General features: G+C 38.7%; 1 protein-coding gene across 1 annotated transcript in view; it reads left to right on the top strand.

The window, feature by feature from the left end:
- Positions 1–20,180, top strand: part of Ku80 — a 222,945-nt gene that overhangs the window by 80,736 nt on the left and 122,029 nt on the right. The window contains exon 7 of the mRNA XM_067153029.2: positions 9,471–9,633. Within this exon, the coding sequence (XP_067009130.2) occupies positions 9,471–9,633 (163 nt within the window). The remainder of the gene's footprint in view (positions 1–9,470; positions 9,634–20,180) is intronic.

The following is a 20,180-nucleotide window of genomic DNA, read 5'->3' as shown; positions in this document are numbered from 1 at the left end:
GCCCTTTAGAGTAGGAGAATGAAAAAGCAAACGAAACAAGCAAGTTTTTAGTATTAAATGTCTGTTCTTCTTCTTTTCTTCCTGGGGCCTTTGCACGTCCTTAGATCATTTTGTGGACCAGAGGGAAGATCATTCATTGATACACTTCCTCACTATTAATTGACAGGTTATTTGTTAGGTTTTGTTAAAAGTGACATTCCCCTTTATTTCCATGATAATGTGTTCATAAGACTGATATTTTCCTTTATTTTCGTAACAAATGTGTATTTACTTCACTTTCCTTTTTTTTTATTTTATTATAAAACTTAATTCTATATTTTCATTATTATCTATTTACAATACCAATACATTAGGCTAACGTTACATGATATAATACTTTATGTACATGTATTATTGTAGACAATATTAAAGGTTGAAACTTTCAAATTTAATTATCTCAGTTTGTAGAAAATATGATATTCCCCCTTTTTCCCGTGTACCCTTCATATCTTGTCCAAATAGCTTCATTGATCTCTTTCCCTCTAATTTTCTCCTTCTTGTAAAAGGGACCAGAATTATCTTGTTCGGGTTGACTGATAGTTGTTCTTCCCGACACCAGTTCTGCACAAGGTTAAGTGATCTTTGCATGAGGTCCACGATAACACTCATTACCTTACCTCATACCACAATCACTAGGTCATCTGTATATGCTTGTGTATAAAAGTCCTGTTCGTTGAGCATAGCTATGATTTTGTTCACCACGAGGTTCCACAGCAGAGGCAAAAGAACTCCTCCCTGAGCACAGCCTTGGGTGGCCCTAACAATCAGCGTTTCTTCAAACAGGGTTGCTTTGATCTTCCTTCCGTCTAACATGGATTTAATCCATTTGACGACGGTTTTACTCACCTTGCTTTTTTCCAATGCTTTGATCATAGTCATAGGTTGTATTGCTGAAGGCTCCTTCTATATCTAGAAATGCCGCCAGTGCAATTTCTTTATATTCTAGGCTTTCCTCTAGTTTACAAACCAACTGGTGGAGTGCTGCTTCAGTGGATCTGCCAGGTCTACATGCAAACCAATTTTCATGTAACATTGAGTTCAGTTGCACTGTTTTCTGATATATTTATCCAAAATTTTCTCTATTGCTTTCAGCATGAAGGAGGTTAAACATAATGGTCTGTATGCTTTGGCTTGGGCATAGTTTACCCTTCCAGGTTTAGGTATGAATACTGCTTTAGCTTCAGAACCTAAAGCTAGACTAGCTCTGAAGAGGTCCGTCGGGGCATTGACGAGTATCTCCCGTCCTTCCTGTAGGAGTATCGGAAGTATCTCATCTGGCCCCGGAGCCTTTATAGGGTGAAACGTGTTGAATGCCCATTTTGCATGGTTGTGTTTTATTATTCTGTAGGCACAGTTCCAGTCTCTGTTCCAACCATTTCTTCTTCTGTCATCTCCTCAGCCTTAGGAAAGTGACACGCCATTAGAATCTCCAGCGTGTCCTTCCCCACCTGAGTAAACGACCCATCTGATTTCTCCAGTGTCCTCACCTGATTTATATGGGTTGCTTTAAGAACCTTCCCGAGCCTTGCTGTTTCAGTACGTGATTCCACTTTCTCACAGAACAGTCTCCAAGATTTTCTTTTTGCTTTTCGTATCTCTAGGTTATACTCAGTGAGTTTCACATGATATACGTCCCACATACCATTTCTAGATGATATTCTATACAACATCCTAACCTCTTTGTTCATTTTGGCTAGTTTGTTGTTCCACTACCTTACTTTTTTGGTGTTTTTCTTTTAATGAGTCTATAATGGCCTCTTCTAATACAGTAGAAGTTCGTTATAGCGAGAATTCACAACAGCGAAAAATTTACTCGCTATAGCGGATTGTCGTTATATCCGATTTTTGTATAAAAGTTGGAAAACCATTCATGCACTTTAAAATCGGCATGAAACGGCATTCCGTTTGTTCAAAACTTGCGTTTCCGCAGATGATATCCACACTACGGCTTACTTGTTTGTTATTTTTCGTAATCCGATACTACGTGAAAATGTATGTTTAATTTCATTCTGAAAAAAATATAGTTCCGTATTTCTCCGAATCCAAGATGAACCCCACTTTTTCCTTCAAAAAATTTAAATCAGGCTCAAAAAGAAGTTTGTAAAATCATACAGGCCTACAGACATGATACAGACGCCGAATATTGACTTGCGTCACGTCGTTTTTTTTTTTTTTTTTTTTTTTTTTTTTTTTTTTTTTTTTTTTTTTTTTTTTTTGCGGCTGCACAATTATTCTTTATTTCCGCGGGTTAAAGGACCATTAACTTAACATTGGCATCATAATATCGAGGAGAACTCGTTGAAAATTTTCCGGCAATACCTATTCCATGCGTCTTTACAATACAACGATCCATCGGGAAATTATTCTTGCTGTCTATAAAACTGTTACTTTTACGCAGCGTCAGATACCGCTACCGCTACACGCACGTTTCGCTTGTCGGGTGCGGCCACATTCAACGGCTAGCGATGTATAGGCCTAATCGCGAACGTTGCAAGTCAACGAACGAGTTTATTGCGCCACGGTATGGCCAACCGCCCTTGCGTTTTTCGTGCTCATACCTCACAATTTCATCATCGACTTCTTTAAAGCGTCCTTGTTGCGGACCACTGAATGCATTTGTGTACAGTACGCATTTTTTTTTTGGCTCTTTGTCTTCACGCTAACTCCAAATATTGGCTTTAGTTAGGCCTATGCCGTATTTTCTTGCGGCTGCACAATTTTTCTACATTTCCGAGTGTTTAATAAACATTAACTTAAAATTGGCACCATAAAATCGACTAGAACCCGTTGAAAATTTGCCGGCAATAAGGATGTATCACGCAAAACTTGTCCGCTAGGCAGCGTAATGGTAATACCCGGTATGCGCTTTCCGCTGCTCGATTGTTTTACATGAGACTTATATGGAGTATTCCTACATTTGCGATCATCGAAACGAAACTTTTGCTTTAAATGCACTAAAATGGAGTTACCATACTCTGCTAATGTTTTCTACAAGACGGGAAATGGTATAGGTGCAATGGCGTTTGCGGATTTGGAAGCAGAATTAAAGAAAAGGGGCGAAAAAGTATCCGAAAAAATGCAAGAGTTGATTGAAAGGTACCAGTAAGGAATAAATGCAGCAACTCCTTCTTTTAGCGTTTTTTTAGATTGAATTTTTAAAGTACAAATAGCATTTTGAAAACATTCCCAATACGGTATTTTTTCTTTTCTTTGCCGGTTATAGGCGTACATAAGGCACGACATTGGTGTGACAGCAGTGCCTGGGGCTACATCCAGTACGACTGAACTTCATTTCCGTGTAGCGCACGAGTTTCAGGATCTTGTTTCGAACCATAAGACAAATACCGGTATAAAAATTTCAAATTTGGAAGTAATGAGTTATTTTCTGTTCAGGAAGTCTGAAATTGATGGTGCTCCAGTGTCAAATTATAGGTCACTGTGTGATTCAGTATACCGTACCGCACACGGTGTTATGGCCGTTTTCCTACTTCTATATCTTCTTGCTCTCGGAGTTATTTCCAAGGTACCGGTGCCACACCATGAAAATATCGAAGGTACAGCGTTCTCCTTAAGTCTTCGTCTTTCGCCTAAAATTATTGAAATAGGTCATATTAACTTTTAAGAATGTACTACCTTATTATAAAATTATTTCTCAATTAGTACTAATTAGCTTACTTACCAGTTTCAGTAATGACATAATCTTCAACTGTAAAATGTTTCGAGCAGACTTTGATATTAGGAGTCATATTTTTATTTCGTAGGTCTTGCCTACGAATCGCATGCAACCACTTTTTACGGAAAGCATCTTGCTTAGAAAATTGATGGTATGAATACGGTCGACCTTGATTTTGGGACATTGGGACACAGCAATTGTCAGGCATCACAATTTTCTCGTCGTCTTTGTTGTCGTAACGATATATTAAATCTTTAACTTTAACATTTAACTAGGTAACTTCCATTAAAAACACATACAAACAAATGACGATCGACAAGCGCATACCGGGTACTACACGTGAGACATCTATCGGTAGTGTTTCAGTACATCCCTATACCTTTTCCACGTATCTTTACAATACGACTATCCATCACGAAACTATTCCTGCTCTCTATAAACCTTAATTTTACTAAGCGTCAAGTATAGTCCGCACACTTTATGTTGGTGCATTTGTGTGCGGGGGTGAGGAGTAAGGAGGGAGGTGTCCCGGTATCGATAGTGCTACCAACCGAAGGAAAATGAAATCTGAATTGAATCGAGAATATGATCGATCGATACGAAGTTTCTAAACCGTTATCATCTTAAGCCAACAACTATGTCACATACACATTATATAACATTATAAAACATTTCTCGATGCGAATCTTGTTCCTAGCATGAATTCTATACTTTGGCTTTGTTGTGTAAACAACAGTACTAGTACGTAAAGTGTACGCCAGATGTCGCACAACGATGCTTAAGCGATTCATAGTTTGTGTTTCAAAGGTTGCCAGTACGAATCTCGAAGATCGTCGAGGTCGACCGATTCAGCACTAGGGTGTAAATGCACCAACATAAAGTGTGCGCATAATACAATAGACGCGTTATGACTCGGCCACTGAGTAAACATGGTTTTTCTAAGAATTCGAAGGGTCGCATGTTTTGATGCCATTCTGCAGATTAGAGAAACACACAGGCACTGTACACTGTACAACCGGTAGCGATGTGTAGTAAAGAGGCGGTCGTTCATTGCAAATGAGTTCTATGCGCGTGTGAAAAGAAGCAGCGTGGTTACCGCGGTAGTTGCCAGTGGTATCCATTAACTTACTGTTAGGCCGCGAATGCAACAACCCTTTTGTTTTCGCATGAGATGCTGAGAGGAAAAAAGTCTTGGATTCGGAGAAATACGGTATCACTCCAGAGATTTCTGTGGCAAACACCTCAGCTTTCTTCTTCAGACAGCGTCACCTAACCTAACCGTATATGCAGCCTATCATGAAAACATATTTGAAACGCATGTAGAGAAATAACCTCCTCACGAAAAATTTACATGTAAATAGCCGTAACTAGACGCGAGAAGATATGCAATATCCTCTGAAATCAGTGATGTACTCTGCCATATCTTGAGGTGTATGGCATTCTCACGTAATTTCCGTATATAACACTAAAATTAAGATATCGTTTATTCAGTCTTTATTTTTACGAGTTAAGAACTGCTATCGGCCACGTTATTTACGCATTTATTACGAAAACGTGTTATACTCTTTCATTTCGAATTTTCTTTAGGGAACAGCAGTCGATGGGTATTACTAATCAAGTCCATCGCCTTTGAATGTTAACGAGAGAGCTCGCAAATGCACAAAGTGAGAAAACTATACCGTACCGATCGCATTTTGTTGCAAACTTTCAGTTTTCTTATTCAAACAGCGTCACGTATCCTCACTTTACCGTACTATACATATGATAAACACTTGAGAAATTATACCTTTCTCGTAATACATTTTCATAATAGCCTTTCCGTAATTTAACCAGACGCGACAAAATACAAACTAACCTATGAAATCAATTAAGCACTCTGCCATATCTCGAGGTGTATCCCATTCGTACTTAATTGCAGTATTTAGCCTCAAAATTAAACGGTCGTTTAGTCAGCCTTCATTTTTAACGAGTTAACAACCGTTATCGGACACGTTATTTACGCATTTATTACGAAAATATGTTCTCTTTCATTTCGAATTTTCTTTACGGAACAGCTGTCGACGGATATTACTAATCGACTCCGACATCGCCTTCGAATGTCGACGAGAGAAATCGCTAGTGCACATAGCGAGAAAACGATGCCGAAGGTAATCGATCGCTTGCAATATCATCGCTGGGGTGAATAAATATCGGTAACGGAAAAAATCGCGCGCGCTTAATCGCTCGTAATAACGGATGCGCCACTGATAGGGTTCTCGCTGTAACCGAAGGACGATACACAGTTTAATATAGGAATTTTGAAGGGACAGAAAAAGCCATCGCTATAACGGAGTTCTCGTTATATAACGTACTCGCTATAGCGGACTTCTACTGTAGTTCCACTGCCTCATCCAATTCGTTCTGTCCTCTCACGTTAGTTGTAATTTTTTGTACAGCCTTCCCTAGAACTTCTCTGTATCTATCCCAGTTAGTCTTTTTTGTGTCTCTGTACATCTCAGTCCCACATAGTCTCACATCTATTGCAAATTGGATGTGCTGGTGGTCTGCCAATGATGGTTCCTCCAGCACCTTCCAGTCTTTAATAAAGTTTGCAATTGCGTAGTGCTTAGTGTAATGTCTATTACCTCCCTACGATTTTTATTTATAAATGTAGGCTTGTTTCCTAGGTTTAGTATCGTCAACTCAGTTCCAATAATAAACTCTAGTAAAGACTCACCTCTTGCATTACAGTTCGTGCTGCCCCATGCCGTGTGGTGTGAATTTGCATCTGCTCCAAGGACTAGGTGTTCGCCTTTCCTCTTTGCATTGCAAATTAGGTTCTCAACTTCTTCCGATGAGGGCAGATTAGTTGAGTCATATGGGAGGTATGCAGAGCCTATGGTTATTTCTCTGGGACCTTCCCAATTTCCAAGTTTTATCTTGGCCGCCACTGAGTCCTTTGAACAATGTTCCTACAACAGAAGGCATTTTAGTTTTCTGCTCACAAGTGAACATGTTCTGGGCATATTCGATGTAGTATCGTTCATTAGCTTACCTTCAGATTCTGCCACTCCTGCTACTCTGCCCATAACTACCCATGGCTCTTGTATAAGAGCCACATTGATAGCCTCGGACTTTGACTTCCTGACGAAATTGGCCACAGCTGATTTTTTAATGTTGTAGGTTGGCCTGTAGAACTTACTTTCAGCACCATCCTTGCCAATGCTAGGTTTTGTTTTTCCCTTAATTACTTGAAATTTGATCTGCCCAAGTCCAAGCTTGGGTTTAAGGCCTCTCTTCTTGAGCTCTTCAAAATCTCTTTCATTAAGGGCCAAAACAATTGTCCTTCCTGTGTCATCTGTAGTTGTTGCATTCAGCACTCTCCACTCTTTCATCAGAAGTTTGGTGTCATGCTGATGTATCCTGACAAGCACATCATCAACCTTCATCTTGTCAAATGGAGGAGGAAACTTGGTGATGACCTTTGTAGTATTCAGCACCTTCTTGGCTTCTGCCACCTCCAAATTCTCCCCTTTCCAATGGTTGCAATTGGCCACTGTCCTTTCCAGCCAGCTTTTAGTTTCTGGATTTGCACAGATCAGTACCATTGCTCAACTTTCCAGCCTTGGAGACTCGAGGAAACCTGGAAGGCATCCGTCCGACAGCGGTTTCATTTGCGCTATCAGAGCAGATGAAGGTTCCTTCACGTCTTCCGCCTCCATTTTCCCATCTGGAAAGGTTTTAGGTATTATTGCTACCTTGATTGAAGTTAGTCTTTCCGAAAAGGACACAAACGTCTCTTCTTTCTGTTTCTTGGCGGGCGGTTTTGTAGTCGAACTTGAAGGCGTACTATCCCCCGGCCTTGGCCTTTTGGGCGTTGTCGGGGGGATAGCCTCTCGCCGATCCCTGTTCCTTGGCTTCTTCTCCATCCAAGTTCCAGCCGCTATTTTGGCTTCCTTCCTCACTCTCTTCCTTTCCTTGTAATATGCACTGTTGTTGAGGTGGTCCGTCGATATGAAATCTATTGATTTTCGATGCAGAAATCTTCAGTTCTGTCTACGGCCGTTCCTGGTTTGCTTCTGGTAGCAGTCTGCTCTATTGGAGCTTCTGTTGCCATTTCTTGTTTTGAGTCGGCAACAGCCTGTCCAATTGGGACTTCTGTCTCCACTTTTTTTTTTATCTTGGGCTTGCTCCCGGATCTGCTCTACTGGAGCTTCCCTTGATGTCGATGTTTTTGAAATTGATTCTTTATAAGCATCCATATTTCAATCAATCATAGGGTTTTTGCCCCTTCTAGGGTCCTGAGCGTTGTTCTCACCATCCGTGGTGAGGCATACAGCCAGACATTGTCCTCCCACAACTCAGGCTCTCCTTGGCAGAGACCGCACCCCTCAGTCGTCCATCCAGCGGTGTGCCCTTGGCCCGAACCTAGCCAGATTTGTTCCCCCGCTTCAATAGGCCTACTCACGTGGTCTCTGCTTGGCATTATCATGACTGAGTTCACAGCCATGACTTTCCCCCTAGGTTGGGATCGCCCCTTTCCCAACCCACGACTCGTCCAGGCTACGTAGAGCAAATTGATGTGTTGGTTCCAGCACCCCGCAGTGAGCCTTCACCTCAATCACTATCCCCACTTCACCTGAACCACTGTATCACCCATGTGGAAGGAACCATGGATGCCTCTCTAGCATGTGTGGGCGAGGCCTCCACTTCCAAGCGTTGACTCAGGCTAGTAACAATCACAATGCCTCAAATCGTTTTCTGGCAATACCTGTTTTTGGTCTGCAAGAGGGTATTTTATTTCCCTCAGACCCTACAGACAAGTCCAGAGGGCCCCCCTATCCGCCACCTGGGACGCGTCCGATAGGGGAACAGGTAAGAAAACCCCCATGGGAAAACATGTGATACATTGTCAACAAATGGCCAATTAGGGATAAGTTTCTCGAGCATGCTGAAGTTGCTGATGTTTTCCAGAGGAAATCCAAGAGTTTTTTTATCAGTAGAATTTATGATTGACCGGTTTCCTAAAATTCTGTCATCAGAAGAAATTTATTCCTTGGAAACCAAGTTATGTCATTTCCAATTTGATGGATTCCCTTTTGACAAGGATGAAAGGGTCGACAGACTTTGGTTTAAAATATCGAAAATCACTGATGCTTCAGGTATAAGGTCACTAAGTAAGCTAATGATAGCTATTCTTCTAGTACCCCATAGCAATGTTCCAGTGGAAAGAGTTGTTAGTTTGGTGAAGAAGAACAAGACTGAATTCCATGCTAATATGAACACCGAACTGTTAAGTACTCTGTTAGTGCAGAGGATGCACGTGATATCAAAAGAAAAAGCATGTCACCAGGATACGTGTACAAAACCGGAACTACAGTACTCAACAAAAGAAATGATCCTTCAACCTCCACTCAGTTATGTACTACAGATCACCTGTTACTCTAGCAGGTAAGAATCATACACTGTTTTTATGCTAGTCTTTGAATATGTTACATCTGGTTGAATTGTATATTGTTCATTGATTTTTCAGTGATGTGTAAGTTACAGAGATCTCGAAGAAAAAACTACAGCCGCCCCCTCCCCCGGTGCCCTAACGGCTGCATTACTAATTGCCTTTGTTGAAAGTTGGTATCTCTTTGAATGTATAGGTGTAAAAGTTTGGTGTTGAGTTTGTCTTCTTTGTTTGTGTTGCCTTGATGTACGATGTTCTTAGCTCGATTGTTGTTCCTTGTGCTACTTTGGACTTACTTTTTAATTGTTTTTATTTGCCCACTAGATAGCTGATGTTCCCATCCCATCATGGAAAGATGTATTAAAAGATTCTCCAACTGTTCCTATAGAAAAAGAGCGTTCCTATTTCAAGAAGGACAAAACCGTAGTTGAAAAGGAAGACCGTATTGAAGGATACACATTTGGCTCAACTCTGGTACCGTACAGTGGTAATTATTTTCTTTTCTCTTTTTTTTAAATATATATGCAAGGTGCTTCATATAAAACTCATAATTGTCTTTCATCCATTATTTGAATAGGAATATGCCAAAATGTTTCATTTACCTATAAAATGACAGAGGAGGTCTTGGAGTTTTGACTGTATGTCATGCGGGAGCTTTAGGCATTTGTCAGCAGATGGCACAGTTGGAGTTGCAACTTGCAGCTGTTCGTTGTTGTTTGATTATGTCAGGCATCATTGTCAGTCAAGATTCAGTACACATTATGGCAACGGGTGTTTCTTTTCAATATTATCTAACAACAGTATACTTCAAACAAAAAATGTAGTCACATCCAATAAAATAGTAAAAAGGACTAATAGTAATTCCAAAACTCTTTGCAGTAATACCACCCACACCTTTCATCCACCATTTAAGAATTTAAGGCGACACTCCGGAGATAAAAATATATTTTTACCTAATGCATGGATTTTTACGAAACTTTGTGGGAATGTCAACTACATTAAAGTAGAGATATCACAAACATTCCTTTCATATACAATCAATAGTTTTTCCAAAATACATTTTTTTTAAATTTGTTTTGTAATTTTTAAATTCCATTTTTTTTTTTTTCATAAAATAAGCTGGGGGAACTGTGATAAAGTGGGCAACAGCAGTTAATATTATGAAGATAGGAATAATAAATAAGAGTTTTATCTGTACATTGTTCAGAATTTAAAAAGAACAGTATTTCTGTATCGTAATACCAATATAGTTGGTCCATTATTGGGCATTATAAATTTTCCAGCTAACTCATTCCTGGTTGCCAGCATTTCACCCCAGTGTACTAAGTTGGGCTCATCAGTTGGTAAATAGCACACCTACCAAGGCGCATTTCTAGTGCATACCGTGGAGTCAGTGGAGGGCAGTAGCTTATTCTAATGGATATAACAGAAGGTTCATCGACCAAATAATAACTAAAATTCAAAACAAACCAAGCATGGCTAGTGCATACCGTGGAGTCATGTGTCTTGGTAGGTGTGCTATTTGCCAACTGATGAGCCCAACTTAGTACACTGGGGCGAAATGCTTGCAACCAGGAATGAGTTAGCTGGAAAATTTATAATGTTCAATAATGGACCAACTATATTGGTATTATAAATTTACTCATTCAGGATAAATATTTCAGGTTCCCTGTGGGAATCAACATCTATATCATTTCTGTATCAGTTGTGCCCACAGTAACAAGGAAATTGACTTTTTATTTTCCATCATGTCTGTCTGTCTTGTCTGTCTTGTCTGTCTTATCTGTCTGTCTGTATTTATTTATTTATGTATGTATGACCGTACACGCATCGCAAGAAAATTTAATGAAAATATGTATGTAAATTCGGGAAATGAGTGTCTACAATCTAGGCTGTATGTAAATAATTTTATTCACGCTGAGTGAAATGGTAGTTTAGGGGAAGGTCTAAAATGTAATTCTCAAATATCTATGTTATTTGTGGTCCTATTTGTGAGCTTGTTCCTAACTGTCTTACTTAACTTTACAAATATATTATATAACTGAATTTTACTTGAAAATCTGAATATCTGCATTTAAAATGGAAATTATGAAAATTAACATTCATTAAATAAAATACACACTCGTCGAACCTTGTACTCACACTTACTTGTTACCTGCTTACTTACACATACGTTATTTGAAGGGCGCCAGCTGTCACTCAGTACAGCAATAATAGAATGAGACTCTTGACTATCTCTAGGGTGTGGGGTAATAAGCTTACTTTTGACAACATACCATATAAGTTCTGGGAAAAGGAGATTGGCGTTCGGTTTCCCCATTAATTTTGAGGTTAAGATATTTTACTGTCAATGAAATGAAACTATGAATTCGTTTGATAGAACAATATATATTCTTTAAATAATATATCAAAAAATAGTGAGTCTTGTTGCGATAAAACAGATGAGAATATGAAATTATGACATAGCAAATGAAAGAAACTAAGCATGAATTTGAATTCTTCTTGACCGGACATTTAACAATTTATACGAAATATTTCCCTCACTGATTCACTTGACTGTACCTTCAACACTTTGAGTGTAATTACGACGTATTCCTTTGATCTGGTGTTTACTGTAGATGTGTCACGCCTAACTTGGTGATACATCCTTGTGGCTGCTTCTTCTCCATATCATCTGACTTCTTTGTAAGTCAATATGGTATGACCTCTTGGCAGGTCCAGGGTTGCCCTCTCTGACTCCATGGTAAGCCCTTGCGTCCGTGTCTTCAACTGAGTGAGCGACCAACCTTGTCCTCACTCTCTCAATGACCAATAATTAATGGCTCACTGAGTCTTCTCCATCTCTCGTTCACACTTGTTGGCCGACCGACTGAGGCTTCTTGATCTAGTAGACTTCTTCACTGTACTGCATCCGTATAAGTAATGACTGACGCTACAATGTGCATCCACCTTATATAGACGTTGGTTGACACAGCTACGTAATCTCCAGAAATAACCATGACATACTCCCACAACGCGGCAAATATTACATACAGTGGTGAAATAGCCCGGAGGCAGCTGACTCTCTGAGCGCATATTCTAAATAAATACGATGACATAGCCATGGCGCGGCGATGACTTGGCAGAATCGCCACTAATCTTGCACAGTGTCCCAACGTCACACCCAATCTCTGATATATACAACAATTCTCACTGTACAGGTATTGAGTGTTACTCTACACATACGTATATATGCATACATCTAAGTACAATCTTGCAAGCAACAGGCAATTGCAAAATCGAATTAAATAAGACTGATAATTACAATAATAGTAACAATATCACAGATAACATAATAATAATACTGATAATAATAATAATAATAATAATAATAATAATAATAATAATAATAATAATAATAAAATACAGATAAAATCATACAATAATAAAAATACAGATATCATCTTGTAACGGGATTTGAACCGTTACAATTCTCTGTCTTGTCTGTCTTATCTGTCTGTCTGTATTTATTTATTTATGTATGTATGAACGTACACGCATCGCAAGAAAATTTAATGAAAATATGTATGTAAATTCGGGAAATGAGTGTCTACAATCTAGGCTGTATGTAAATAATTTTATTCACGCTGAGTGAAATGGTAGTTTAGGGGAAGGTCTAAAATGTAATTCTCAAATATCTATGTTATTTGTGGTCCTATTGATAAATATTACATAACTAATGTTATAGATAACTAATTTCCGATCATTTATGTCTTATACATTTTTACCGTACCGGCTATGATAATAGATATTCATGAATTATATAATGGGAATTAGTTGCGGGATGTTCCACCATTCAACACAATGTATAAAACACGACATTTATTGAGCGAAAACCAGTTACGATTCCCTTGGAATCATCATCAGTTCACGATAAATAAGTAAATCAAAGGATCCTAATAACAATCAACATGAAAACTGCCTTATATACATTTACAATGGTTGACAAAATATATCTGTGACCATAAAGCATATTACTACTTACAGAAAGTTCTTGGAGTCAGGTCACAGATAACTGCAGACATATATGACAAAAAAAACACATTACTTACAGAAAGTTCTTGGATCTGGGTACAGATAATTGCAGAGCGTTTGTACACTGTTGAACAGAGCTTTAGGAAAATGTGTAAAAACTTGAAGTTGCAGAATACTGTGAGGTTCGACATCAAGAATATGTACTTAAGTATTCCTTTAGATGAGACCATTTCCATTATACAAAATAACTTACAACATCATAGTAAACTAAGCAGACTAGAAATAGAAGAATATATCAGTTTGGTTAAATTTACATTCAATAATAATCTTGTTTTTAACGGAACAATATATCAACAAAACGGACTTCCAATGGGATCTCCGGCATCGGGCATCATGGCGGACATTTATTTAGACCATTTGGAGCATGCACACATCAGCAAAATGGAGCACATTTTCTTTTGGACAAGATTTGTCGATGACATCTTTACAATTTTAGATGGAAGACATACCAACAGCCTTACCATTCTGGAAGAGTTAAACAAATTAAGCTACCATATACAGTTCACACTGGAAACAGAATCCAACCTTTCTCTAAATTTTCTAGACTTAACAGTCACAAGAAATCAACACTTCCTTTCTTATGACATATACACGAAGTCTACACAAACCAACAACACTATCAGCAACTTTCAGTCCACCCTAATTCCCACAAAAAAGCCACTTTTTATAGCTTGGTCCACAGGTCATTCAGCCTACCATTATCTCATCCCAACCTAAAAAAAAGAACTGGATACCACCAGGGCAGTAGCTTATTCTAATGGATATAGCAGAAGGTTCATCGACCAAATAATAACTAAAATTCAAAACAAACCAAAATCTACTCTTATTAAAGAAAAGAAGTTAAAGGACAGTTATTCAGTTTTCACCTTCAACAACGGTACATCATAACATATTAATGCTGTCAAACATAACAGGCATTCTACCATGTGAATACACACACACGAATCCAATCACAATTTTTCCGATATAGACAAGGACTCACAAATTATTCAAATCATGGAAAAGGGACCTCTGCTCAATATCATGGAAATGTTTTATATATCTTTGGATCAACGAGTCAACTTTAATCACAATCTGAATGAATCCACCGAGAAAACATACGTTACGAGACCACCCATCCCCTTATTCTCAAGATGTTTCTAGGTAGAACAGCACGACAATGAATCACTCGCCCTCTCTCTCACACCCCTTCCACACCACAGCTAATCCAAAGTAAATCACTGCCCTTCCCCCCAACCTCTCATAGCCAGCAATAAGCTCCACGCAGACAGGGACGAGCAGTGCGCCTTCTACTCTTCTAGCAGCAAGAGCGAGGAACAAGGGAGTAAGTACTATCAAACCACTTTCCAATAATTAAATCCGAACACACACATTAGTTCTCATTTCTTTTTCTTTTTCCTCAGACTTCCAGCTTTAAGATACTATGCCATACAACCAAGGCCATACAATCATTCAACTTTTACTTCAACAATAACATTTGACAGTTTCAACAACAAAGCAGATGTTACATAACAATGAAGGATGTTCCCCCAACCTCTCAGCTAATTGTTTTAACTGCAAGCATCGACATTTCACAACACCGCCAAGTTTAATACATGTTTTTACCATCCACCAATGATATAACTAAGAATATCTGAACATTTTAACATATGTCTTTTATACCCACTGTAATAAATAAGAACCTCACAGTATTCTGCAACTTCAAGTTTTTACACATTTTCCTAAAGCTCTGTTCATTAGTGTACGAACGCACTGCAATTATCTGTGACCCAGATCCAAGAACTTTCTGTAAATAGTAATGTGTTTTGTTTTTTTTGTTATATGTGTCTGCAGTTATCTGTGAACTTATTCCAAGAACTTTCTCTAAATAGTAATATGTTTTGTGGTCATATGTATTTTATGTCAACCATTGTAAATGTATTTAAGGCAGTTTTCATGTTGATTGTTATTAGGATCCTTTGATTGGTTTATTTATTTCTTCTTCTTCCTCTTCTTCTTTTATGGTCACATAGGATCACTTTAGTCAGTCCGTCGTTCAGGTCTCTTTGAAGGGATTGTTCGGGCTTTGCGGTCCTCGCAGTACTTCTTCAGACGCTCTGATCTTCGTGCCCTTTCCTCAGTTGAAAATATGCGTGTTGTTGGTTTGTTTTGTGTAAGGGTAAAGCGGTGGTTTGTATTCTTGAGTTTTGTATTCAATTTTATCTTATTTGTGGTGTCCTCTGTTGTAAGGCCTATTTCCTTCAGATCCTCTCTTACTTCTCTGATCCATTTACATCCTGTTGTGGTATTTTTTGAGACAAGATTGTGTTGTACTAGTTGTTTCAGAAGTCTCAAATCCTGTATCCTCATATGTCCAAAGAATCCCAGTTTCCTCTTACGCATAGTATCTGTAATGGGTTCTAGCTCTTTCTACACAACTTTGTTAGGTATTAACCGCCACTGTCCATCTTTCTGGTATTTTTTGTTGATGCAGGTTCTTCCAATCCTTCTTTCAATTATATATTTATTGCAAACTGATGATGATTCCAAGGGAATCAAAACCACTTTTTGCTCAATAAATGTCATGTTTTATACATTGTGTTAAATGGTGGAACATCCCTCAAATAATTCCCATTATATATAAGTTATACGTCAACACGGAAATGAAAATCATAACTTATAATACTCATGAATTACGAATTTTGTTGCTAAGTCCTTATCAATGCCGAACCATGAGAAAAATGGTGAACAGAATGTAATGAAAATCGGTATGTAAAGTCAGGGATAAGGCACTACAGTCTAGGCAGTAAATAATGTTATTCCTTCTGGATGAAATGATAATTTAGGGGATCAAAAAAGTGCTATATAGCAAAATTCGTAGAGAATACAATTTCTGATCATTTATGTCTTATACAGTTTTACCGTACAGACTATGTTAACAGAATTCATGAATTTAGATTTTTGTTGCTTAGTCCATATCAGTACCGAGCATTGCTAACATGGAAATATTGTTTATTCGTGTTAACTGGTGACGGTTTTGGTCAGGACCAATCCATATCGACAAGGAAAATTGTGAAGATGGTTATAAAAAATTAGAAAAATCGAAAAGGAGTCATGAAAGAAGGGAGATGCCCTTGTATCACAGAGTCAGAAGAAGACTAAATGTGAAGGCCTACAATATCAAAAGCTCATAAAACTGATCAACAATGACATTACATTGACCATTGTTGTGATGTTATTTGTCTTTACTGCTGCCACTCACCTCTGATAGATGGGATTACTGCATGCCTGAATATTGGTAGAAATTAGCTGGGGATTTAGATAACTTTGCACATGCTATATGATAGTCCCATCAACGACAGGTACTACAGCTAGCTACAGCAGGGGAGATTGTAGAGATGACAATTGAAATGAAAAAAGTGAAGGAACGTATTGAAAGGAGGAGGAAGGACTCCCTTTACATTAGATGCCCTAATGTCACGGTCAAAAGAAAACTAGATGTAAGGCCCACAATATCAGAACCCAATACTTGGCTTTCTTTTATACCGGAAGGAAGAGATCAGATCCAGACCAGCAATAATTCAAAACATTATCAAACTGCAAAGGGCCACACAGAACAAGGAAGTGAGTACGTCACAACAAGCTGCTGACGGAGTGGCATACCTCTTATGCGCCTCAAAATCTGGGGAACAACATGAGGGATGGACAAAAAATATAATCTTGCAGATGCTAAGTAATTATCCCATCAACGATGGATACTTCAGCTAGTATATAAGTAAACATAGAGATCCAATAACACTGCCCTGTGGGAACCACCTCTAAATCATTACAGGTTCAGATAATGCTTCACGTATTCTCTGAGGTTTTTTTTGGAAATTTAGCCTCCCAATCAACCACTCTTTGGTCTAGTCGAATAGCCCTCATTTTGTCAGTAATCTCCCATGGTCTACCCTATCAAAATAAAAAAATAAAAAGCTTTGGATAGATCAATAGCAATGCAGTCCGTTTCTCCTGAATCTAAAATATCTGCTATATACTGGAATTCTATAAGTTAAGCCTCACTGGAATAATCTTTCCTAAACTCAGTGCCTTCTATCAAACCAGTTAGTAATTTTGCAAACGTATCTAATACAGTCGGAAAGAATGCTTTCCTAGAGCTTGCAAAAAAAAAAACACGTCAAGCTGACTGGCCTGTAATTATCCACTTTATGTTTATCACCCTTTCCCTTGTACACTGGGGCCACTATTGCAACTCTCCATTCGTTTGGTATTGCTCCTTCATCCATGGCCATTGCCTTTAATATATCCCCAGAAATTTTATTAGTCTCAGCTGCTTTCTTACCTTACAACTTTTGTATCTTTCTGTAAGTGTCTTTATTGAAAAATGAAAATCCACAAGCCAAAATCCAGTCATTTGACTGGGTCAGGAATGGAATTCATGAAGCCCCCAACGAGCAGCGAGGATAGGAATTGTACCGGGTGCTGAAGCCTGTCATTCTCCTCTGGGGCAGTGTAATTAGAGTGTGTTGCTGGAATGAAAGATGGCAGGGAAAACCAGAGTACTCGGAGGAAAACCTGTCCTGCCAGTGCTTTGTCCAACATAAATCTCGCATGTAGTGACTGGGATTTTAACCTTGCAACCGAGTGATAAGAGGCCAGCGTGCTGCCACCTGAGCCAAGGAGATAAAAATGTCTTTATTATCATAGTAAAATTTCAGTAATTTGCCAGTATAAGCACCTTCTTTAGCAGGACACTATTCTTTACATACTGCCGACTGAATACTTCTGCCTTCTGCAAGTCCTCGCATACACATTCCCCTTTTTCATTAATGATCTCTGGAATGTCCTTCCTGGAACCTGGTTCTGCCTTGAAGTATCTATACATATCCTTATATTGTTCCCTAAAATTCATTACACTGCCAATTGCGTTTGCCAACATATTATTCTTAGCTGACTATTTCGCTAAATTCAGTTTTATGGTACCCTCGCGAACATTCCTAACTCAATTTCTTTCTAATCTGCACCTCCTCCTTAAACTCTTTATTTCTTTGTTATAATAAAAAGAGTCCTTCCCATTCCTTACTAGTTTTAAAGGTACGTACCCGTTTTCACACTCCTCAACAATTGCTTTAAACCCATCCCATAGCCTGGTTCATACCTGCCAACCCTTCCAAATTACCCGGAAACTTTTTTTTAACTCCTCTACCGATTTTCCAATTTATTATTACTTCTTCCTATTTTTGACCAGTATAATCTCCAGTGCCAGCCCTGCAGTGCAGGGGCAGCATGCCGGCCTCTTACCCGGAGACCCCGGGTTTGATTCCCGGCCAGGTCAGGGATTTTTACCTGCATCTGAGGGCTGGTTCGAGGTCCACTCAGCCTACGTGATTACAATTGAGGAGCTATCTGATGGTGAGATGGCGGCCCCAATTTAGAAAGCCAAGAATAACGGCCGAGAGGATCCGTCGTGCTGACCGCATGACACCTCGTAATCTGCAGGCCTTCGGGCTGAGTAGTGTTGCTTGGTAGGCCATGGCCCTTTGGGGTGCTTGCACCATGGGGTTTGGTTTTATAACCTCCAGTACGGTCAATACTCTTCCCCTAGAATAAAGGATAAATTCTTATGTGCTTGTGTATTTAGTTGATGCCGTATTTTGCGAGTGTTTCGTCCGTCACCTTCGTGTATCGTGTTTTGCGCTCACAACAGCAGCGTGTGTGTTTTATACAGCTGGGGATTCGGGATGGCAATTGTCCTGCAAGCAAGAGAGGCTAACGCGCACTTAATCAGAATTAAAGAATGAGTTTATTATTGTATGTATCGCGCGCTGTCAACATCGTTTCTGTGCATAGTTTTGTTGGTGTTGTAGGCCACGTGTCTTTCTTGTGTTTATCTTATAGTTATGAATTTCATTGGTTCCGTATTGAATTGGGATTACAGTAAAATTAAATTCCTTCAAGGTCCACCTATTCAATACAATGACGTTTTATTGTGATTCAATCACATGTCAAATGGTACTAGTTTCGGCATCTATGTGCCATCATCAGCCTTAAGTACAAATTAGACAATATATATATTCCTAAAACATCTAAAACACATTTTAACACATTATAAAATACAATTGCTATGTGTGATACATGAGATAAGTTAAAATTATGATACAATTGATTGCTGTGATATAAAATTCTTAAAATTCTGGCTGTTCGTTACATAGTTCAGTCTGTGTACATCCGGGATAAGTGAATTTTTGCTGTTGTCTGCTATCTAATGTGAGTGACATTTATTCCTTTGATATTAGGTGGTTCTGGAGAAGTTTACTTTGATCATGTAAGATCGTGATATAAATAAAGATGAATTCCCACTTCACGCGCCGATGACGTAAATGTTAAGTCCCTTTAAACAACAAACATCATCTTAAATAGAATAATGACACAGCATTGTTCGCGGCTGTCTGCGGCCTGGTCGTTCTAGTTCTGGAACTTCGAACTGTTAGATCGATACTGTAGTACTTTTCTTTAAAAGTGAGAAAATGTGCTGTTTTTCATTTTATCGAATATTTCATATGACAGCATTACTTTTAATCGTGACATTCGTACTGACGTCATTGTAATGACCTATGTTGACTTCAGTTGTGAAAACTATAAGGAGAGTCTTTGTGAGAATTCCTTAGCGAAGCACGGGTACAACAGCTAGTTATTTGATACAAATAGCATTGTTCTTCGCATAATCACGCAGGTGCGTAATGCAATATATTAATCTATGCATTTGATAAGTAATGTAATGGCATTTAATTGCATGACCAATTCACATGTGTAGAGCATTAGTTCATTCTATTTTCGGAAGGCTTTATCAGACCGATCATCTTGCTCACATACTTCCTGTGAGGGAATAAAGATGTGTAATTGTTAGCCTTGTAGCCTCGTTATATTAACTGTCAGGCTTTGAGACAATAAGTGTTATAAATATATCATACTACTGTATTG

The sequence above is a fragment of the Anabrus simplex genome, chromosome 8 (genome assembly GCF_040414725.1).
Source record: "Anabrus simplex isolate iqAnaSimp1 chromosome 8, ASM4041472v1, whole genome shotgun sequence".
NCBI classification, from domain to species: domain Eukaryota; kingdom Metazoa; phylum Arthropoda; class Insecta; order Orthoptera; family Tettigoniidae; genus Anabrus; species Anabrus simplex.
The sequence above is the reverse complement of the archived record's forward strand: the minus strand, read 5'-3'. Positions and strand labels throughout refer to the sequence as shown.